This window comes from Callorhinus ursinus, unplaced genomic scaffold, assembly GCF_003265705.2.
Source record: "Callorhinus ursinus isolate GAN/ISIS: 27379988/994484 unplaced genomic scaffold, GSC_fseal_2.0 scaffold59, whole genome shotgun sequence".
In the NCBI taxonomy this organism is placed as follows: domain Eukaryota; kingdom Metazoa; phylum Chordata; class Mammalia; order Carnivora; family Otariidae; genus Callorhinus; species Callorhinus ursinus.
The window spans coordinates 8,865,298-8,886,319 of NW_027397121.1; the positions used below are offsets into that span (position 1 = coordinate 8,865,298).

Sequence of the window (21,022 nt, forward strand, 5' to 3'; positions counted from 1 at the left end):
GCGTAGTGCTCTGGGTGTCCGTTAGGGGTGGATGTCTGGGTCCGACGCGGGCTTGGCTTTCCCAGGTTTTCTTCCCAGCCGCTCCCCGCCGAGAACTGAGCTTGGCCTGGGGGCCGCCCCCGCATCCTCCTGGGAGCCCGGAGGTGCAGTCAAGCTCGGAGAGCGAGCGCACGGCGCCGGAGCCTGTGGGCGCCGGAGATCAGAGCCACTGACCTGCAGCTGGGCTTAGGCGGGGCGGCGGAAGGGGGGCGTAAGGAAAGGTGCTGGCCACCCGGAAACCCCACGGAGGCCACTGGACTGAACAGGTCACTGGGGACCCAGGTGTCTTTGCTTTGGGATTTCTTACTGTTCCACGTTTTCCACATCTTGGAAAGTGGTACCACCAATCATCTCCTTGTGCAAGCCTATCCCTCCACCTTCCCTCTTTCCATATTCAGTCTAACTCCAAATCTGTCCAGTCTTCCTTCTAAGTGTCCGATTCCTTCATGGCGTCTCCTGCCTCTCTTCTGCTAGACCAGGCCGCCATCTTGTGGCTGGACTCAGGAATAGCTTCCTAACTGGTTTCCCGGCCTCCGCAGTCTTTAAACAAACAGAAATCTGATCTTGTTGCTCCTTTGGTCAGTGCCTTCGACTTCTCAGGCGCTCCCGGGAAGCACTTGTCTTCTCCCACCACCGCTCCCCATTATTCCTTGTTGTCTCCCCGACTAGAATGCTCTGTGAGGGCGGGGATTTTGTGCAATGTTGTATCCCCAACACCTGATACCGTGAAGAAACTTGTGTAGATTAAATATGAAAGGAAGTTTCCCTCTCATTCCCCTCTTGCCAGGGTTCTGTCCCCAAGGCAGGATATTAGGCCTTAGAGTGGTCATGGCTGAGGACACTCTGTCTCTCTGGCTATCCTGGCACTGATTTCCACCCCAAATGGGTGTTACCTTCCTCTTGGCCAATTTCTCTTCCGCCAATATAAGCTCCAACTGGAGGCTGGTGGGCAGTCATGCATTTTATGGCAGGGCCTGCAGGTAGCCGGAGTATGGGGCCCCTGGGCCTCCACAGCACCCCTCAGGCCCTGTACATGGTCCTTTTAATAGCGCTGGTCATGATGAGCTTGGTGTTTGGTAAGTGGCTCTAAGGGGTCAGAAGGGTCTCCTGGTCTGGAGAAACCCACAGACACCAGGTGTCTGGGTACATCTGCCCAGGATGCTCAGGTAAACCCGGGCAGGAGGAGAGATGGGATGGATGGGATGGATGGGATAATGCCTAGGGACTGGGTGGGAATGGACTGATGTTCACTCTGAGGGAGATTTCTAGTTATCACCCCAGGGCCGTCTCAACAGCAGTGACCTGAATGAAGATACTGAAGGGACCCCATTCAAATCTGGGGCAGTGCAGAATAGGGAGGGTTCCGGGAACGTGCTAAATGACAGAACCAAGATCTACAGAGTAGAACAAGCCTCAGTCCAGCCTGATAATCTCCTCACTTGAGTGCAAAACACCACCTGTGTAGAAGCAGTATTCAAAGTGTTTGTTCGGTATCTGCCTCACACTAAGTGCTCCACTGGGTCTGGGGACTCATTAACATGTGGTCTGGGCCTAGGACCAGAGGAAGAGGGAAGTGTATATACTCGTAGTTGGGGAGGGCTTTGGTGACAGAGTTTAATATGAGTCTTTCCAGTGAAAAGACCACCAAAGAATGTGGTGGTGGGCTTCCTGAGGTCTACAAAGGGCAGACGCTTCCTATCCTGTCATGATGCAGTCTTGTTTTCACTTCTTGAACATTACAGATTAAGAAAGCATATTCAAAAGCGAGTCCATAGGTGTGAGGGACTGTAAAACCAAGTCCCAGAGGAAGAACTGTCCTCACTGAACTGCCCAAAGCTGGAATGAGCTGCCCCTGCCTAACCTTTGAACTTAGAAGCTTGCAGAGTGCTGGGCACACGTTAGCACCTCAAATTCATGTTGAATGAGTGAATGAATTCCTTAATGAGTTCCTTATTTCAGGAGGTGTAAGAGCAGAGAATGGAGATTTTAACAAGACCTCTGGTAGAGGATTAAGCCCGATGGTTTTCAAGAATTGGTGATCTTGGGGTGCCTGGGTGGCTCAGTTGGTTGGGCGACTGCCTTCAGCTCAGGTCATGATCCTGGAGTCCCGGGATCGAGTCCCACATCGGGCTCCCTGCTCGGCAGGGAGTCTGCTTCTCCCTCTGACCCTCCCCCCTCTCATGCTCTCTCTCTCTCTCTCTCATTCTCTCTCTCAAATAAATAAATAAATAAAACCTAAAAAAAAAAAGTGGCTACCAATAAATATTTAAAAAAAAAAAAAAAAAAGAATTGGTGATCTTATGGTTTTCTGAGATGGGGAGGTGGGGAGGGGGTTGACCAGCCGGGAAATTAGGTGGGTTTGGAGTCAGTGTTTGTCTGTGTTCTAGGTAATTTTGATCCTGAACCCCCTCATCCAGTTCAGCTCCCCAAATACCTGCGCTGCTATCGATGCCTCTTGGAGACCAAGGAGTTGGGATGCCTTCTGGGATCAGACATCTGCCTCGCCCCACCTGGCAGCAGCTGCATGACTCTCCTCATAAAGAACAGTAAGCTGCTTATCTTTGGCTTAGCCCGTCCCCGAAATGTAGGTCTCAGCTGTACCCCACGTTGGGTTCCTGCTCCCGTCCTGGTCTCTTTCCTTACCTTCAGAGCTATTCTCTGTCTTCGCTTCCACGCCTCTGTTCCCTCAGCCTGCAGCTGACCAGCTCCCGCCTTCCTTACAGCACCCAGCCTTGTGGGGGACCCTTGTGAGCACCAGCCCCCCCCCCAGCCTGTCCTCAGGCTGCCTTCTCCCTGCCTGTCAGCCACAGTTCCTGCAGACATCTCTGCCCCATCCACTGCTTCTTCCCAGTCTCCTTCCCTGGGTCTTGCCTTATTCTCCTTGACCCCTAAGGGTTCATGTTCACCAAAGTTTGGACCTTAGCTGTCTTCCCGCTTTACTCTTCCCAAAGGATTTGCTCTGCTTCCTCCTGAATTTGAATGTTAGGCCAAACTGTCATGTCAAATGGCCCTCTGGAGAGCAACACCTCATTTTCAATTTGCTGAAAATTGACTACATTTCCCTGTTCCTCACGCCTGCTCTTCCACACAATCCCTCACACTTTTCTTTCTTTCTCTCTCTCCCTCCCTCCCTTCCTTCCTCTTTCTTCTTTTTCTTTCAGCTGGGTGCCCCTCCCTTATCCTTTTTAAAATGCAAAACATGGGGCGCCTGGGTGGCTCAGTCGGTTGGGCAGCTGCCTTCGGCTCAGGTCATGATCCCAGGGTCCTGGGATCGGGCCCCACATCGGGCTCCCTGCTCAGCAGGAGGCCTGCCTCTCCCTCTACCTCTCTCTGCAGCTCTGCCTACTTGTGCTCTCTCTCTATCTCTGTTAAATAAATAAAAATCTTAAAAAATGATAATAAAACGCAAAACATGTATTGTGTGCCAGCACTATTCTAAGCACTTACAACTCTCTGAGATAGGTATTGTTATTACTACCCCCCCCCATTTTACAGATGAGGAAAAAGAGGCACAGAAAGGTCAATACCTTGCCCAAGTCTCCTAGAAGCTGAGTCACAGTTTGTGTGTTCTTAAACAACTACAATACTCCTAAAACACTACAGAGATGGTGCTCTTAAACAACCACTACATGAAATTACCTTCAAATTCAAATTCAAGTCTTTTTATTACACTTCTTAAACATAGATACGGTCCAATATCAGAGTACTCAAGCATATCAAAGAGAAGCCTCTCTCAACTTCTCCTTATATGGTCCTGGCCCAAGTGCTGGTTCCCCTTCCCCAGCAAGACCAAACTCAGCCCCCTCCAACCATCACTATATTTTGAGTGGCTCTTTTCCCATTAACCTTCCACAGAATTCATAGCTGGTGACTCCCTGGCATTCCCTTCCCCTGCCCAGTTCCAGAAATCTTTGCCTTTTGAGGGACCAGGGAAGGGTGTGGGGGCAGTGATGCTAAGTCCATATGGATTGAGGGGATGGAGGGGCTTCGGGCTGTGCCTCGGACCTGGGATCTCTGTATCACTGGTTGCTGCCATCCTTCCCCAGACAGTGGTTCTGACATCATGGTGAGTGACTGCCGCCGCAAGGAACAGATGAGTGATTGTTCATATACCCGCTCTTCTCCAGTGTTTGGCTTCTGGATATTTTCTCGATGCTGCTTCCGGGAGTTCTGCAATAACCCCCAGAACAGAGTCTTCTATATTCCTTAGAATTTCTGCAGAGACTTTTAAGAATAAAATCCTGCCAGTCGCCTTTCATCTTCTTGATTTCCAGCTGGCTGGCACAGCCAGAACAACTTCCAGTTCTTTCTACCAGCCCTCCCAGCCTCCAAGTTACTGGACCCCAGCCCTAGCTGCCTCTTATTTGACACCCTCAACACCCCTTTTTCCCACTCTATCCCTCCCCCAGGCTCCCTCTCCAGAAGTCTCTGAATTTTGCCTTCAGGTCCTCACAGTGTGACAGCTTTTCTCCTCTCTTCTCCCACCTCTTGGCTGCTCCTTAGCCCAGCTTTGCCCCTTCTCCCACCATGGGCCTCCCAAGTCCCCAGCTGTTACTCCCAAATAAATTGGTGTGCAAACTATATGGCTTGTCTGTGTCTTCTGGTAGTGGTGGAGGCTGAGCTCCTGCCTGACTGCCCTGCTGTGGGGGCAGGTGAGGGGCTCCCAGCTCTGCTGAGCTCTGCTTCTGCCCCAACTCCATGTCTTGAATTCAGCTCTAGACACAAAAAAATGAAGAGGAACCAAAGCACTCCTGCAGGGAAGGCTGGAAGGGCAAGGGGCATCCTTGGCAGTGGGGTCAAATCCAGGGCTGTGTGAGAAATGCAGGAGAGGTCCACAGCGGGGAGAGGTGCTGGTGGGAGCGGAGCTGTGAGAGGCCCAGGCCCAGGCCCAGGCCCAGGCTGAGGGGTGGGATGCTCTGTGGAAGAGCCGCTAGGTCTCGTGGAGCCCTGGCCTGACCCCAGGCTCAGCTTCCCTTTTCAAGGATGGTGTGGGAAGTTACTGCAGAATTTTGGGCCTTGCATTCCTCAGCCTCTGAGACCGTCCTCCACTTTGACTTGCTAGAGCTGTATAAACCTGGACTTTTACACTGAAGTCAGAGGTGATGGAGAAAAGTGGGCCCAGACAGAGGGGGTGCACACTGAAGGTTTGGACCTATTTTTGTACCTCCAACTGCTCCCTGACCTACAAATTAATATCGGTGCTTCCTGCCAGAGCACAGGCCATTAAAGGGGCCATGGAGCTCAGTTAACATATGTGCAAAATGTGTAAGTGAAACTACACATTGTAGTTCACATGTAGCTGCATGATGCCATTTGTTATCAAGCACAGACAAAATTCCTCTAAGCAGCTACAACTCAGGACAGTGGCTACTGCTGAGTTGGGAGACGTGCCTGGGAGGGTGCACAAAGGCAGCTTTGGGTGCTGATAAAGGCCTTTATACGGACTTGAGGACTGGTGACACAGGTGTGTGGTTTACAAAAACTCAAGTCATGGTGTATGCAAGCTTCTGTACGTTTTGCTAAACAGGTTTAAAAATAGGCCAAAAGGGCACCTGGTTGGCTCAGTTGGTACAACGTATTGCTCTTGATCTTGGGGGCATGAGTTCGAGCCCCATGTTGGGGATAGAGATTACTTTAAAAGTAGTAATAGAGGCACTTGGTGGCTCAGTTGGTTAAGCGTCTGCCTTCGGCTCAGGTCATGATCCCGGGGTCCTGGGATCAAGCCCCACACCAGGCTCCCTGCTCAGCTGGGGGTCTGCTTCTCCCTCTCCCCCCTCCTCCCTCAAATAAAATCTTTTAAAATTTTTAAAAAATAGTAGTAATAATAAGTACATGCATACACAAACACCACAATCTGTATCTCTGTCCCTAAGGCGTGTGTCTATTTTGAAGGCTCTAATTTTCACCTGTGCACACACACACATGCACTCTTTCGATCCCATGAAGTACTATTCCTCCTTGACAGGTGACCAAAGTAAGGTAGAGACCAACTTATCCAAGTGGCAGAGGAGCTCGGATTGGGTCCCCCAACCACAAAGTTGCACTACTTTTCAGAAAAAGGTTTCACAATCCCAGCACTGGTTTACAAGACTCAGAAAGGCAGGCACCTAGCTGTACTCACTAACACCAAGCCCAGAGCAGTGTGTTTATTGCATGTATGGAAAGTTATGCATATTCATTATTGCTTTCTGTATGCTTGTAGTTTTTCAAATGAAGTATCAAAATAAAGATCGAACCACTGCAGCTCCAACCATGTATCTCTGAACATCCCCCATGCCCCAACCTAGCTCCCTACTGAGGGGTCCTGGGTGCCAGGATCCTAAAAAGAACTAACAACAGGCAAGAACCCAGATCCCTCAGCACCAGGTAACTCTGAGATACAGACCAGGGCCCTTTGGTTTGCTCCCGAGTTTTCCTGGTTCAAAGGAGAGTTTTCCACCTTTGTTAGATGGAAAACCCTGATGTAACCTGGGTTTTAACTTTCTAGGGCGTTTTTTTTTTTTTTTTTTTAGTTCAAGATTTTATTTTTAAGTAATCTCTACACCCAACGTGGGGCTCGAACTTACAACCGCAAGCTCAAGAGTCACATGCTCTACTGACTGAACCAGCCAGGCACCCCTGTGGGGTAAGTCAAAAGCTAAGAGAAGTCATAATCCTCACAGCTGAACAGATCTCTAGCCAAGCAGAAGATGGGATGGATAAAGGCTCTTAAGGGACAAGCCATGAGGAAGCCACAAAGGCCAAGTGGAATGGGCCAGGCTGTAGAAGGTTTGATCCCCATGCCCAATCAACCTTCTTTCCCTGGTCTATACTTGCCCACACTTGAGCCTGACCCCATAAACAGTGTGACACAGACTTAGCCCAGTCCATTTATTGTGGAGGTTGTGGAGAGCAAGCAGGAGATGTGCAGAGCAGGCCAGACCCTCGCCTCTCCTCTCCCCTCCCCTGGCATCTACTGAAGTGGGTGTCAGGACTCAGTGATAGGAAGTGAGGCTGGGGAGGCCAGGGACTGCAATGGGAGAGGAGAGAAGCAGGCGACCAGGGCAGGGGTGGGGGTGGAGGGAGTGAAGCAGGGATAGCACAGTGCTAGTCAGAAAATGTGCACGCAAGTCTCCCCTTCATTCTTCTTGCTGTAAGTTCAGTCTGGGTCTTAAGATGGGCACAGGATGTGATCTACAACTAGATCTGAACGGAGGCAGCAGTGACCAGATTGACAGGGGACTGGAAAGATGAGGGGAATGACAGACTCCGATGACAGGAAAGGGCACGAGGAAGCCACTGTGCCTTCCCCAGGCCGGCATAGGCAGACTCTAAACTCATTTTCTACGAGGTCCAGCACCACCAGTTTCTGGGAAAGAAAAGACACCAAAGCCATAGTCATGCTAGAAGTACAGTGGAAGGGAGGCCAGAGAAATCACAGAGCAGAGAATGTGGGTGTTTTAGGAGGGCAGCGCAGGGGCCTGTGGTGTTAGGGGAGAGATGATGGAATGCAGTGAAATCCAGGAAGGCTAAGGCATCAGGGCCCAACCCAGGGAAGAACCAGAAGTCCCGAGCTATTGAGGAACAAATATATGCGACGCAGGTCAGCAATGGACAAGTTCAGGTTCAGGGGCAGGATGGCCGGGGCGTCCAACCCTTTGGGCTCTTTCCCAGCATGGAAGCTGCGGATGGGCAGTGAGAGGTTCAGAGCCTGGTAGAACCACTGGATCTGGGACTCGGACAGGGGCAAGGCCCAGGCCCCAGCTGGGGGATCAGGTGGGGAGCTGTGGAGCTGGGGACTGGACCAGGAGTTGCAGTAATCGTACTGGCAGCACTGGGCCTGGTACCAGTACTCCGAGAAGTAGGTATTGCGTTTTTCTTGGCAGCGATAAGAATTATACTGTCCACAGCCTCGGATGAAGAAACGAATCTTGGTATCTGGAGAAGAGGGAACAGCTAATAACCCCCGCTGCCTCCCATAGTCCCCAACCCTCTTATCCTTACCCTACACTCTCCCCATCCCTCACCCAGACCTGACTTCCAACCTAGACTCCTTCAGAAAGGGCCAGAAAAACTGGCTCAGTGGATCCCCCAGAACCCTCGACTCCTCCTTCCAGGATCCTGCTGTCTTCCTCTTGCACCCCAGGCCCTAAGCAGCCCTCGTCTGAGAGGAAAGGAGACCAAGCCATGGGCTATCCCACCAGCAGCCCCTTCCTGGGGCTTGACTCACCATAATAGATGGTGATCACCATACATGGCGATGGGGTGCTGATGGTGCACTTCTCTGAGCCTGAAATGCACCCCATAGAAGGGTCTTCTAAGAGGCAGAGGTGGCAGGTCCGGACTTCAGGAACGGGAGCTGGGGAAGCAGAAGACAGGAGGGATGGGAGTGTTGGCTCATTCCAAGTTCTCTGCCTTGCAGGGAGCCCGTGAACCAGGGCTACAGCCCCACACCCTTCCAGGACTCAGTCACTTCTCGCTCCTTGCCCCTGGGCCCCACTTACCTTTTCCCACTGCGAAGCCCACCATGACCAGCACACCTACAAGCATATTGGCCTTCATGATGGAATTCTGGGGAGAAGGGCAGTCCCTGGGGGGTATCCCGAAACCCCACTTTCCTGTGACCATGCTCCTTGATCCTGAGCTGCAGGGTGGTTTTGACAGTTTGAGCAGGAGCTGTAGACGCAGAGCTATATTTCTTGGCTGGGGGAGGAAGTTATTAACTTGGCTGGAGGACGGCGTGTCCTCACCCACAAGGTCGGGTTCCTGTACGTGGGAGCAATGGCCCAGACAACACCTGGGCCTTTATCCAGCTGCCTATCTTTGTCCCTCGTGCCCTGAAAAGATCTATTCCCCCACCTCAAGGGTCCATGGATCAGCTTCTGTCTCTGGTACCAAATGCTGTCCTCTCCACACAATAGAACTGTCCCTATTGTGCTGGGTAAAAAATTTGGCCAGGGACCCTGGGGCCCCAGCCTTCTGAGATGAGCATGTCTTAGCTCCCCCAGCAGGGGGCGCACAGACACCACCCGGCAGCAATTCTGAACCTTGTCCCTCTCTCCACCCCTTAACAGTTCCGTTTATTTCAGGACCACTTGCCCTGTAAAATCAAAACTGGAAGATGTTGTTGTTGATTATACTCCTTACGGTATAAATACACAGCCTTAGGTGGCCAAAAAAGAACAAATGTCTCTAGACTTTGAAATCTGATTTTCCCTGGGTCTTTTCCTTGTGGCCTTGCACATACTAGAAATTCTGCTCTACTGCTAAAAACCTCACCCGAATCCATTGGGCACCACTGTGCTGGTTTTCAACTTGAGGAGGGTGGGCTGGGCCATGAGGGCCCCTGGAATCAAGCAGACCAGCACCCTCCCGTCCCCCAACCCCAAGCACCAGCAGACCAGCTCATGGCCTTTTCTTCCACTTTATTTCATATTCCCACCACAATAATGACTCCTTTAATTTAAACTAAAAACCATAGAGGGTTCCTGAAAGGGTGGCAGCAGAGGATCGGAGGTGCCAAAGACTGAGGGACAAGTGGGATGGGGAATCAGCGAATCGTCTTGACTGGGCTCTTGAAGTTGCTGGCGGCTTGGAGCTGCAGCTGGTAGGCCATCGGATGGATCTTGAAACCGTAGAGCCTGGGCGGGGGCAGAGGTCAGAGAGGCAGCACGGTGAGCCCCACCCTGGCCCTGCCAGTGGCCTGAGTTTCCACCTCCCCACCCCAGCTTCTCCATGAGTCTGCTCAGTGCTTAAGGACAGTGGCTCCCAAACGGAATCCCTCCAGAATATTGGGAAATGTACCTTAAATAGCCATTAAAACTCAAAATTGTAGACTACATGTCAACACACACACAGACATACACACACACACACACGTAGGTATGTGATTGTACATTTGTGTGTATGTATGCGAACGAACACTTGTTTCAATATAGTATCAAACTATTCTTCCCGGTAAACATGATGTTCCAGGAAGAGAAACCACACTTTTTCCTGGCAAACGGCTGAACAACCGAGATGATGACAGCTACCATTTAAAGGGTACTTCAGGTGCCAAATGTTTTTCAAAGGAACTCACTATTTGAGTATAACTTATTGGTCAGGTACTATCATCCCCATTTCATGGATAAGCGAACTGAGGCACAGGGAGGCAAATACCTTCCCCAAGGTTACTTGCTCTGGGAGAAGCAAACCTCAAGAAAGGACCATGCCCTGTCCTCCCTTCTCTCTGGGGAATCCCAAACCTTTCCTTTGACCCTGGGTGACTCTATCCCTGCTCCCCACCTGGGCACAAACTGGTTGGCGGGCCGCTTGGGCCGGTACTCGGGGTGCACCATGAAGAGCATGTGAGGGAAACCGGTGCCGAAGTAGGCGCCGTCCGTGTGATGGTGCCTCGATGACTTGGGTGTGTACACGTCCATGCACTTGGGGCAGTAGAGCTTCACCATGGCCTCACCTGGGATGTCCGAAAGGCCTGGGAGACAGCCAGACTCAGCAGGCCGGGCACCCCCAAGCCTGCCCCACCTCCCTCCCAGACTCAGGCCCAGACTTGCTGAGCCCCAACTCCTTCCCAGGAGGGCCGGCCATCTGACGTGGCCTCCTTTCCCTTCTCCAACACTCACCGATGGGAAGCATTGGCTGGTTCTCACAGTACACACGGGGACAGTAGCCAAAGTCTCCCTGCTGGTACTTTTCCAACTGAGGTGAATAAAATGAAAGGAGTTGGTGTGTAGGTATAAGAGAAGGGGCAATCCCTTCGTCAGCCCAACCCACATTGCTCTGTCCTCCACTCCTGCCTTTCTGTCCAGAGAACCCTTCAAGCTGGCCCAGATGGGCCCTCATACTCCCCTGCTTCCTTTCCCCCAGTTAGGCAGATTACAGACCATCAGAGCCATTTGCTGTTTGTTCCCTGAGGAAGAGGCAGACTGCAACAACTTCCTGTCCAAGGTCACGTCTCCCTCCCTGTAAACACCTCAGTCAGCACAACCCCAATTAGGATTTAATTCCCAGGCCCCGTATCTGGGGTTCTTCCCCTCTTCTCAGCCATATTCCGTGACAAGGTTGAAAACATGTGACTCCTCACTGCAGGAACCTCTGTTTCCCTTACTGCCTCAGAGGAGTCAAGGGGGAGCAGAGAGGCCTCACCATCTGGGCGATGCCACGGTTGGTGAGGATATAGCGGGCGTGGATCAATCCATAAAGCATCTCGGCTGCCTGCTCAATCAGGTCGCTCTGGTTGGGGTTGTCTTCCAGCTCTTCATCTGAAACATGGCCCCAGCCAAATGCTCTTACATCATTTCTCTTACAGCTTTCTTAGCTGTCCCACCCACCTCCAGGAGCTGCTGGCTACAGTTTGCCTGGCACCCATCTTTGAGCCACCCATCACCTGGGCATCTGACCCAGAAACCTGGGCCTCTGGCCCTTCCACCAACCCAAGGCATCTCTGCCTTCTCTCTACACCTCTTTAGCCTTTACTTTTTTCTCTCCCTCTCAACTCTCTCCTCAATGAATAAATGAATGCAGAAAATGAAACTCTAGACTAAAAGGTGCAAGGCAAAACAAAGAAACAGGAAATGAGACCCAGGGGGAAACTAGCATTAGGGGATAGAACCAAATTACAGGATCAGAGTGCGGGAACAGGTGGTGTAAGTCACAAACCCAGGCAAAAGTCAGATGGGGGACCAAAATGAAGGACAGGACTTTGGATAAAAGGAGTCAGAGAACCAAAAGAAAATTTAGAAATTCAAGAAGCAGATAAACAAGGGGCGCCTGGGTGGCTCAGTCGGTAAGCGTCTGCCTTCGGCTCAGGTCATGATCCCGGGGTTCTGGGATCGGGCCCCGCACTGGGCTCCCCACTCGGCGGGAAGCCTGCTTCTCCCTCTCCCATTCCCCCTGCTTGTGTTCCCTCCCTCGCTGGGTCTCTGTCAAATGGATAAAATCTTAAAAAAAAAAAAAAAAAGGCAGCAGATAAACAAGAATATGAAAAGAAAAAAAAAAAAAACATTCACACACAGAACAACCCTGAGGGTGCCTCACCAGGCTCGAGGTCCAAGATCATGTCTAGAGCTTGTCGATAGTGAGGAACCTGCTCATTGAGTCCAGTGAGATTGAATTTGTCCTGGATGTAGTCTTCATCCACCTGTCAAGATGTGGAAGTAAAGAAGAAACCCAGAGCAGAATCCTCAGCTTTGACCTAGGCACATTGCTCTAATTGATGCCTTATTCTCAACACAACTGCTTCTGTTTCCCCTCATTCCCCAATTCCAACTCAGCAGAACTACTTGAGGCTCTCTCCCCAGTTCACATACACTGCCTTCCCATAAAAGCTTTGGCTTTTCTTTTAAACAGCTACAACGATCGCCTCCTTAAAGAAACATTCCTTTCAAAAATCCCTGTTCCTACTCCTGCCCCCCATCTCTACAAGTCAGTTTTGTCCTCTCCTTGGGGGCAGCTGGATCTCTAAGGAAAGTGGAGACTGGGGGCGCCTGGGTGGCTCAGTCATTAACTGGCTGCCTTCAGCTCAGATCATGAACCCAGGGTCCTGGGATCGAGACCTGCATCGGGCTCCCTGCTCAGCTGGAAACCTGCTTCTCCTTCTCCCACTCCCCCTACTTGTGTTCCCTCTCTCTGTCAAACAAATAAATAAAATCTTAAAAAAAAAAAGTGGAGACTGAACAGCTTGGGTCCTGTTGGCAGTTACAATCCTTTGTATTACCAGCACACAACTTTGCACATTACAAGACATTTTCACAAACAGCATTCTAATTCTAACAGGCTCCCAAAAAATGGACTACCAGTATCAGTCTAATAATAACAATAATAACAATAATAATAAAGTTGACTTGTCCAATGTTACATTGCTGGAGAATAACAGGCTTGGGACTTGGGCAGTCTTGCCACTTCACAAGTTAGTGAGGGGGGTTACTCAAGGGACTCTTCCTTGACAGGAAAAAGTTTCTATGGCAGCCTGTAAGAGAAGTGTGTGGAAGCTAAATATGTGGGAAAATATATAGCCAAACTTTGTGAGGAGATGACTGGGAGATTGAGAACTCACTTCACAGAAGAATTCATTGCCACGGAGCCCACAGAACCAGGAAATCCAGGACACCTCCTCTGAGCTGCTCATCTTCACGTCAGCTGGAGAAAAATAGAGTGTAAGTAAAGCCCAAGCTCTCCCACCCGGGCTCTGGTATCCTCCCTCCTCCCACACTTTGCTCTCCAACCATGGAAGAGTTTGGGGTCACCTTTCCTTAAAAGACCCTAGACTCTGGAGCACCCCTCTCCAGTTCCTGTTATTCACACCTTGGCCCCTTTTCTGAGATTAGAGATTCTCTATGGAGTCCCACCACTTTCGAGAAACCCACAGGTCTTGACCCACCAGTCTTACCCACACCCCTAACGCTCCCGAAGACCTGCCCCCTTCCTCTTCATGTCAACTCCGGCAGGGCCCTCGGCTCGAGATCCCTACCCCGCAGGTCTCTGCATGTCCCCGGCGCCTTTCCCAAAGGTTTCGAAGTTTATCCTTTCCAAGCAAAAGCTGGGCCTTTTTCTCTCACGGCCTGCGGGTGGCCGTGAGGGCCCTTTCACAGGAGTCCCCACATCCCGCCTCCGGCCCTCAGGCCATCCCTCCCTCCCCCAGTGCCGGACCGGGTCACTTCCTTCCCCACCCCCACATCAACGCGCGGAGACCCCATGTGCCGCGCCTAAGGACAGGGGACTCGGCGCGGCGACGAACTCAGACTCACCGGCTGGACGGGGACCGGGAACAGGGTGGGGGAGGGGAGTCGCTGCTTCCAAGGAACCGCGACGGCTACAGCGCAGGCCGCGGACCCGACCGCGGCAGGCGAAGTCGGGTGGGGGGGGAGTGGAAATTGGGGAGGGTGGGGGGAGGGCAACGCGCAAACGCCAAGGGTCGAGCGCCGCAGTGAACGCCGGGAAATGGAGTCCCCGGTAAAGAGAAACTGGCGAAACGAGGGAAAGGCGAACTACGAATCCCAGGACGACTCACGAACAACCCTGGCGTCGCGAGGCCCATGAGCAAGACACTCGGGGGGCGGGGCGCAGCGGGGTGCCACCGGAAGCGGAAGCGCAGTACCCCGTTCTGGGCCAGGGAGTATGGGAAATAGAGTCGTAGGATTCCGCGACTGAGGGGCCGACAGGGGCGGGTAAAGGAACGAGGCTGGCCGCTGGTTTCTTATAGCTCCCCTCAGGCAGCAAGGCTCGGCTTCAGGCGCTCGCCTGATGCCCAGGATATTGACCTCATCCCCGTCTAACCCACCGGGTCCTCATTGCCTGTTGAGCCTCTTACCCGAGTCAGGCCCGCCACTGGAGGCCCCGTCGGGGCCCGTGTTTCACCCCGGGGTGTGGTCTCCTCAGGCGGGAGGTGAGGCCGGGCTCCTTGCTGAGGGACGTGGGAAGGGTGGGATGGGCTGTGGTGAGCGGTGTGAGAGCCGGGACGGCCCCGTGCGCTAACCTGAGGTGGCGCCAGCCATTCTGCTGCTCGTCCCCTTGCACTTCTCCATTTTCTCTTAGGGCTTGAATGGGGCTTTCTCCTGCAGGCACTAAGTATGACCTTCGAACCCTGGTCAGAATAATGGTGAGGGGAAGCGTGACGTTATTTCATTTCACAGCTTCGGGGCATTCCACAGGTTTCCTTCCGCCTCCTCAGAGCCTTTCTTAACTCACAGAGTGGTTTCGCAGCTCCAAAAAATGAGCTCGGAGCGGGACCACGTTCGGGGAGGCGAAGGGCATTGTGGGGGCGTTATGCAAAAGTAGGACCCTAACCGACAGATCCTCTGTCCTCGCGCTACCTAGGCACGTGGCATTTTGAGCGGATGCTATTGGCAAGGTCCCGGGGCGGGGAAGCTAAACCTGGCGCTTCGCACATGCCTGAGCCCTCAAGTTATGTTTTGTGTTGTTGTTTTTTACAGTCACGCGTGCGTGTTCTGGTCGTGTGGCTATTTGATCGTCAGCTCCTTTGCTTAGAGTAGCCCCGTTTCGCCGTTCGGAGACCACAAAGTCACGGAGACTGGAGCCTCTCCCCCAAATCTGCTTACTTCTGTAGAAGCGTTAAAGTCTGTTTTTCTTTGGGAAGACGAGACCCCCGACATAGGATCAAGGAAGATTTAAAGGGCCAGGCTGATTGTTTTCTTCATGGTACGTTTTTTCTGGTGATCAAGTTTCAGAGAGAAGCTATTTTATTATTGGTGAGGATGGGATGGGGGGCAGAACGCAGGACCTCTGGGCAACTCTCATTGAATCTTGTTTGTTAAATTAACCTTTACTAAATGGTATGGGCTGTTATTGTAGGGTTCCCTGTTTTTCCACATGACCTATGGTCTGAAGGCCCTGCTGAGTCCTAGGTTGTGGGGTCACTTAGGGAACGGGAGCGTTTGACTTTATGGCCACTTTTCCTCCCAGCAGGTCTCTGGGGGAGGCTCTGGTCAGTGGCAGAGCCACCAAGGGATTGACTTGCTTGTCTTATACTCCCTTTATCTAGTCTCATCTTTTTCAGTTCTCCCAAAAGCCATGTCCAGGCCGTTCCTCATCACCTTCACCCCAGCCACCAACCCCAGCGACCTCTGGAAAGACGGGCAGCAGCAGTCACAGCCTGAAGAGCTGGAGCCCACCTTGGATGGGGCTGCAGCCCGGGCTTTCTATGAGGCCCTGATTTCAGATGAGAGCAGTGTCCCGGAATCCCAGAGATCTCAGCCTGAACCTGCCAGTAAGAGAAAGAGGAAGAAGAGAAGAATGATGAGGGAAGCTGCTTCAGGAACCTCGGGAGGACATGGACAAAGGAGATCCCTTGAGGCAGAGGACAAGATGACCCAGTGGATACTGAGGGCAGCTCAGGAGGGTGACCTGGCAGAACTAAGAAGGCTGTTGGATCCCCGTGAGGCAGGGGGAGCCGGAGGCAATATCAACGCTCGGGATGCCTTCTGGTGGACCCCCCTGATGTGTGCTGCTCGAGCAGGCCAGGGAGCTGCTGTGCGTTATCTCCTGGGCCGTGGAGCTGCCTGGGTGGGCGTCTGTGAGCTGGGTGGCAAGGATGCTGCTCAGCTGGCCGAAGAAGCAGGTTTCCCTGAGGTGGCGCGCATGGTCAGAGAGAGCCATGGAGAGATGAGGAGTCCTGAGAACCGGTGAGGGGAAGCCTTAGCCCATGCCCATCTTTCAATGTGTTCTACCCTTCCTAGCCACTCCACACCAGAGGCTCCAGAACAAAGCTAAAGCTTCTCTCCCTGATCCCCCAATATAGGTTGATAAGGCAGTGTAATAGAGTGATAATAAACATGAGCTCCCTGGGTTTAAATCCTAATTCTACCTACTTGGGCAAGAACCTAATTTTTATGTGCCTCATTTTCCTTATCTGAGAAATGGGGGTATAAGAGCACCTTTGTTAAAGGGTTGTTAGGATTTAATGGGTCAATATACGTAAAGTGCTAGAATGATGCTTACCATATAATAAGCACTGTGTGCATATTAATCGTAGTCACTGTTAAGCTTTGCCCAAGAGCTTGTGAGGCCTGGTGGCCATTTCTTCCCCCAACTGTTCCCCTCTGTGTCCCTCATTGCTAAGTGGTTTGGAAGGCAATTTGTTTTTTAGCAGAAAAGACTGGAAGGACTTCCTACCTTGCCACCCCCCTGTGAGGCCTCAACTCTTCCCTGCCCTGAACTCTTCTCTTTTTTCCTCTGCAGGTCTCAATCCCCCTCCCTCCGGTACTGTGAGACCTGCAATGCCCACTTTCAAGACTCTAACCATTACACGTCCACTGCTCACCTGCTGTCACTGCCCCGTGATCTCAGGTCCCCCAACCTGCCTCTTGGGGTTCCCACCTCCAGCCCAGGCTTCAAGTTGCTGCTGAGGGGAGGCTGGGAGCCTGGAATGGGGCTGGGACCTCGGGGTGAAGGCCGCACCAACCCCATCCCCACTGTCCTCAAGAGGGACCAGGAAGGATTAGGCTACAGATCAGTGCCCCAACCCCGAGTCACACACTTCCTGGCTCGAGATACTCGCGCAGTGGCTGGGAGGGAGAGAGCCCCTCGGGTGACCACACTGAGCCGGAGGGAGGAGAGAAGGCAGGAGGAGAAGGACAGGGCCTGGGAGCGGGATCTGAGGACATACATGAACCTTGAGTTCTGACCTTGGTAAGGTCTGATCCTGGTCTGTTGCTGAAGTCTGAACTTGGACCTAGGCACTCTGGCTTTTACTTCCTGGGGTCTGTCCAGGTCCCAGATCCTCAGATTTTAGTCAGTGGGCTCTGTCTTTGGGAGAGGGGAGCTGAGAGCTGAAAAATAAATCAAACTTCTTCCTCTTTTGTGTTTATTCACTTTTTTGGAAACTACTGTAGGAAAGCCAAACAAGTCTGGCGGCCACATGCAAGTCCCACCTGAGCCAGAAGGGGTAGCCCTTCCTGGTGGCATGATAGGGTCACCTCCCTGCCAGTCTTGTTCATTTCCAGGTCCTAGCCCCTGCCTGGAACGCTCCACCTATTCTTTCAGTCCCCTGAACCAGGAATTGCCCAAGCGCTATGCCAATCTCACCTACCCCGGGAAGCGTTCCCTGACCACTGCAGCCAATTCAATCACTTTATTTTTTTCAATTACTGATTTTAAACAAGATCATACACTATATGCTAAGAAGGGGAGTAAAACATATTACTAACCTAATTGCTCACAGCTAGAGAAGGCAGCTACGAACGTGATCAAATACACAACGCATGGTGATCGGGGAAGCCTGGGAAAGCTCATGGGGGTAATGAGAGTAGGGTAGGGTCTTGCAGGAAGAGGCCAATGGGCTGGGAGGGCCTAAGAATATCCAGCCTCTACCATGATGTTGGCTGAACTAGAGCCAGAACCTCCCAGTGTACATTTTGGCCTCCCAAATGTAACCTTTAAGTCAAGGTTCTTCATTTTACTACCTGAAAACGACTGAGGGCAGGAAGCACATTCTATTTGTCGACACTTGTCTCCCCTTCCCTTCTGCCGCTCATACCAGGTGCTCTGAGCCTAAGAAGAGCTCACTGTTGTCAGACCCAGGAAGTAAAATCTGCATGGAGGGGCAGGAAAGATCAGCACAAGTCCCAGAGAAGCAGCTTGCTTTTCCGGAAAAGCCTTTCACGAAGTCATGGACATGAAAAGGAGGGGGTGGGGGTGGGGTGCAGGGAAGAACCAAAGGACAGGAGGCTAAAGGGAGCGGAGGAGTTTAGGGGAGCACTAGTGCCCGGGGACCCGTGGGCGACGAAGATGGATGGCTAGGTTTATACTCCTGTCCCGGCCCTGCCAGATCTCAGCTGGCGCCCTGCGGAGTGGCGCGTACTAATGGCGCGGGGGCGCGGGGGGCGGTGGATCCGCAGGGTCCGCCCCGCGAACTGCGGGCTCCGCCCCCGTCTGTCCCTCCGGGCCCGGTGCAGCAGCTTCCGGGCTTTGCGGCTCCAGGCGGCCTGTTGAGGCCGCGGCCCCGACGCCGGGCCCGGGAGGGGTCGCAGCGCACAGCGCCCGGATGCCTGGGTCCGCAGGCAGGCCCGCGCTTGGCCTTGCGACGAGGATCTCCCAGGACATCTCTGGCCTGACCTTGCGGAGACCGCGTCTCAGCTGCGTACTCGGGGCACGCACCGGTCGGGCCGCTCTGTAGGATTCATAGCTCTCTAAATCGAGAGGAGAACGCTGCTGGCTGGAGTTTGCTGAACACCTCTCTCCTAGCCCCCAATAAGAGACTGCCTGTTCTTGAGCTCCCTTAGGTCAGCAGTTCAGGACTCTCCAGATTGGGAGCACCTGAGACCCAGGGCCACCTTCCTTCCTTCCTTCTTGGAGCACCGCCTCTCCAGTTTCTGGGGCACCTTGGGGCGTGGCCTTGGTGAGTGAAACTTGGGGTGCTGCCTGCAGAAAAGGAAATTCCAGAAACCTAGGGAGGACACCGTGACCCAGGCCTTGTCAGGTCTTGGGGATTCTTGTCCTGAATCTTGTGTTTGGGGTGGTGGTGGTGATAGTGGTGGTGGTGGTGGTGGTGGTGGTGGTGAATGAATTTGGATGTGCCTCCCTTCTTTGCCTCAAAACTGAAAAGGAAACAAGCCACTTGCCACACTTGAGGCTGCAGGACATCCAGGGAAGTGGGGGAGCCACTTCTGAATTCAGAGTAGGACTCACGAAACAGGTAACAGTTCTTCTGAGCTTGAATGGACTCTGGCTTCTGAGAAGACACTCAGCCCCCAAACCCGAGAATCGAAGCAGTTCCAGGAAGCAGCCCCAGAATTGGGGGGGCTCACGACACATCCCAACCATGTTCCTGCGACGGCTTGGTGGCTGGCTACCTCGCCCTTGGGGCCGCCGGAAACCAATGAAGCCTGACCTGCCTACCCCAGAACTCAGACGAGTGGACAGCTCCTCTGAGAATTCAGGGAGTGACTGGGATAGTGCCCCAGAAACCATGGGAGATGTGGGGCCTCCCAAGACCAAGGACCCAGGGGCACGGAGGAGCTCTGAGGCTGCTCCAGAATCAAGTAGGGAGTCCCGAGATGAGCAAATGGGAAGCAACAGAATGGATTCCTTCAAGTGGGACAAGACTGTCTCTAACACTCAAGAGCCTGGGAGACTGGAGACTGGAGGGACCGTTCCCAAACGGGGCCGGGATCCTGTGGGCTCAAGTGGCACCAGACCTGGAGTGTCGCCTGAAGGGGAACTGAGCCCCCCTGGGCCAGAAGCCCCAGTGGAGAAGCCAGGGCGGCGTCAGAAGCTGCTGGGCTGGCTGCGGGGGGATCCAGGTGCGGGAGCAGGGGCTCCCTTGCAGTACCTGGGGGGCCCAGAGGAGTGTCTGCAGATCTCAACCAACCTGACTCTGCACCTGCTGGAGCTGCTGGCCTCAGCCCTGCTGGGGCTGTGCTCACGGCCTCTGAGGGCAGCTTTGGATGCATTGGGCCTGCGCGGACCGCTGGGCCTCTGGCTGCATGGGCTACTGTCCTTCCTGGCTGCCCTGCATGGGCTCCATGCTGTGTTGAGCCTACTTACTGCTCACCCCCTGCACTTTGCCTGCCTCTTTGGTCTCCTGCAGGCCCTGGTGCTAGCTGTCAGCCTCCGGGAGCCCAGTGGGGAGGAGGAAGCCACTGACTTGGAGGATGAGAAGTTGGAGAGGGAGGGTGAGGAATAGAGAGGAGACCCAGGAAAGGGGCTGTGACTGCAAGATAGAGTGTGACCTAGTGCCCCCATCCTGAGTGGGGTGGGAGCAAGAGTGAAGATAGTGTGGCCTGTAGGAGGAGAGTGGGGGCCATGACCCAGATTGTAAGCACAGGGACCTCAGGGATGGGGAAGAAACCCCAGAGTATGAGGGCATGGCCCCCCTTCATACACAGGAGAGAGTAGAGCTGTTTAGGGTATCCGTTTATGGACTATGGGGATATCGCCCTTGAATTCACCAGCTGTTCTTACTTTTTGCTTTTACATTTCTCCCACTTCCAGTTTTTTCTCTCCACCTTTACTTTTTAAAAGAAAAAAAAAATAAGCGTGGTGGTGAAAAATAAAGACTAAAGAGTCCTCTTTACCTTTCAAAACTACCCAGGGTTGGAGGAGACCAGAGGCAGGACAGACAGGCCTCTAACTAGGGTAAGAGGGTGGTTGGAGACCCAAGGAATCCCTTGGATCCTAGGATCTGAGCTACCTAGGGAAGAATGGAGCTGTGAGGTGGGTGGATTAAGGGGTGTGGATAGGAGCCGATGGTGACAGGGAGCCTGCAGGAAGGATCTGGGTGTTCCCAGGAGCCAGGGGGAGTGGGGATGGTGCAGGCAGTATTGGCAGGAGGGCCAGTTCAGAGGGGTTGGCAGCTCAGACAGGAAGTATGGGGAAGCACTGGAGCTTGGAGTCCCCACTCTGGGGTTAGGGGTTTGCACACTCAGCAATAAACAACTGTGTCACACCAAATCCTAAATATACCACTACAAAGAGAGTTACCACCACTCAGTGTCCTTCCTGACGCCGTCCAGCTGGGGATTTAGGTGGTAGAAGGTCCAGGGGG

At 53.0% G+C, this 21,022-nt stretch overlaps 5 protein-coding genes across 10 annotated transcripts; 3 read left to right on the forward strand and 2 right to left on the reverse strand.

The window, feature by feature from the left end:
* Positions 1 to 31: 31 nt before the first annotated feature.
* On the forward strand, positions 32 to 4,249 carry LY6G5C (lymphocyte antigen 6 family member G5C). The gene is made up of 3 exons (XM_025862421.2): positions 32 to 1,115; positions 2,427 to 2,585; positions 4,086 to 4,249. The coding sequence occupies exons 1-3, from the start codon at positions 995 to 997 to the stop codon at positions 4,247 to 4,249; spliced, it is 444 nt and encodes a 147-aa protein (XP_025718206.1). The 5' UTR covers positions 32 to 994.
* A 2,646-nt stretch (positions 4,250 to 6,895) lies between these two features.
* Positions 6,896 to 8,655, reverse strand: LY6G5B (lymphocyte antigen 6 family member G5B). Its single transcript, XM_025862378.2, has 3 exons — positions 8,523 to 8,655; positions 8,249 to 8,377; positions 6,896 to 7,956 (listed from the first exon to the last, which is right to left on the reverse strand). Exons 1-3 carry the CDS (start codon positions 8,644 to 8,646, stop codon positions 7,556 to 7,558), a joined length of 654 nt encoding a protein of 217 aa, XP_025718163.1. The 5' UTR covers positions 8,647 to 8,655; the 3' UTR covers positions 6,896 to 7,555.
* Positions 6,896 to 14,563, reverse strand: CSNK2B (casein kinase 2 beta). 5 transcript variants are annotated; one of them, XM_073884813.1, is made up of 9 exons: positions 14,495 to 14,563; positions 13,076 to 13,158; positions 12,058 to 12,160; positions 11,167 to 11,282; positions 10,644 to 10,719; positions 10,306 to 10,495; positions 8,249 to 9,659; positions 7,845 to 7,956; positions 6,896 to 7,387 (listed from the first exon to the last, which is right to left on the reverse strand). In XM_073884813.1, exons 1-7 carry the CDS (start codon positions 14,541 to 14,543, stop codon positions 9,569 to 9,571), a joined length of 708 nt encoding a protein of 235 aa, XP_073740914.1. In that variant the 5' UTR covers positions 14,544 to 14,563; the 3' UTR covers positions 6,896 to 7,387; positions 7,845 to 7,956; positions 8,249 to 9,568. The 5 variants fall into 5 exon arrangements, with proteins under 5 accessions (XP_073740914.1, XP_073740915.1, XP_025718165.1 ...); XM_073884814.1 differs by lacking the exon at positions 14,495 to 14,563 and adding an exon at positions 14,330 to 14,468; XM_025862380.2 differs by lacking the exon at positions 14,495 to 14,563 and adding an exon at positions 13,767 to 13,892.
* GPANK1 (G-patch domain and ankyrin repeats 1) lies at positions 14,263 to 17,333 on the forward strand. 2 transcript variants are annotated; one of them, XM_025862376.2, is made up of 4 exons: positions 14,263 to 14,404; positions 14,952 to 15,177; positions 15,521 to 16,160; positions 16,717 to 17,333. In XM_025862376.2, the coding sequence occupies exons 3-4, from the start codon at positions 15,550 to 15,552 to the stop codon at positions 17,159 to 17,161; spliced, it is 1,056 nt and encodes a 351-aa protein (XP_025718161.2). In that variant the 5' UTR covers positions 14,263 to 14,404; positions 14,952 to 15,177; positions 15,521 to 15,549; the 3' UTR covers positions 17,162 to 17,333. The 2 variants fall into 2 exon arrangements, with proteins under 2 accessions (XP_025718161.2, XP_025718162.2); XM_025862377.2 differs by having other exon boundaries at positions 15,536 to 16,160.
* Positions 17,334 to 18,388: 1,055 nt separating this feature from the next.
* CUNH6orf47 (chromosome unknown C6orf47 homolog) lies at positions 18,389 to 20,953 on the forward strand. The gene has a single exon (XM_073884812.1). The coding sequence runs from the start codon at positions 19,298 to 19,300 to the stop codon at positions 20,159 to 20,161; it is 864 nt and encodes a 287-aa protein (XP_073740913.1). The 5' UTR covers positions 18,389 to 19,297; the 3' UTR covers positions 20,162 to 20,953.
* The last annotated feature ends 69 nt before the right edge of the window (positions 20,954 to 21,022 follow it).

Coding starts and splice junctions, on each gene's coding strand:
- LY6G5B (XM_025862378.2), bottom strand. CDS start 8,646: ATGGTCACAGGAAAGTGGGGTTTCGGGATACCCCCCAGGGACTGCCCT. Junction 8,378..8,522: donor GGGCTTCGCAGTGGGAAAAG/GTAAGTGGGGCC, acceptor CTGCTTCCCCAG/CTCCCGTTCCTGAAGTCCGG. Junction 7,957..8,248: donor GGTGATCACCATCTATTATG/GTGAGTCAAGCC, acceptor CCTCTTCTCCAG/ATACCAAGATTCGTTTCTTC.
- LY6G5C (XM_025862421.2), top strand. CDS start 995: ATGCATTTTATGGCAGGGCCTGCAGGTAGCCGGAGTATGGGGCCCCTG. Junction 1,116..2,426: donor CATGATGAGCTTGGTGTTTG/GTAAGTGGCTCT, acceptor TCTGTGTTCTAG/GTAATTTTGATCCTGAACCC. Junction 2,586..4,085: donor GACTCTCCTCATAAAGAACA/GTAAGCTGCTTA, acceptor ATCCTTCCCCAG/ACAGTGGTTCTGACATCATG.
- CSNK2B (XM_073884813.1), bottom strand. CDS start 14,543: ATGGAGAAGTGCAAGGGGACGAGCAGCAGAATGGCTGGCGCCACCTCA. Junction 13,159..14,494: donor AATGGCTGGCGCCACCTCAG/GTTAGCGCACGG, acceptor ATTTTTCTCCAG/CTGACGTGAAGATGAGCAGC. Junction 11,283..12,057: donor GATCTTGGACCTCGAGCCTG/GTGAGGCACCCT, acceptor GCCATGTTTCAG/ATGAAGAGCTGGAAGACAAC.
- CUNH6orf47 (XM_073884812.1), top strand. CDS start 19,298: ATGTTCCTGCGACGGCTTGGTGGCTGGCTACCTCGCCCTTGGGGCCGC.
- GPANK1 (XM_025862376.2), top strand. CDS start 15,550: ATGTCCAGGCCGTTCCTCATCACCTTCACCCCAGCCACCAACCCCAGC. Junction 16,161..16,716: donor ATGAGGAGTCCTGAGAACCG/GTGAGGGGAAGC, acceptor TTTCCTCTGCAG/GTCTCAATCCCCCTCCCTCC.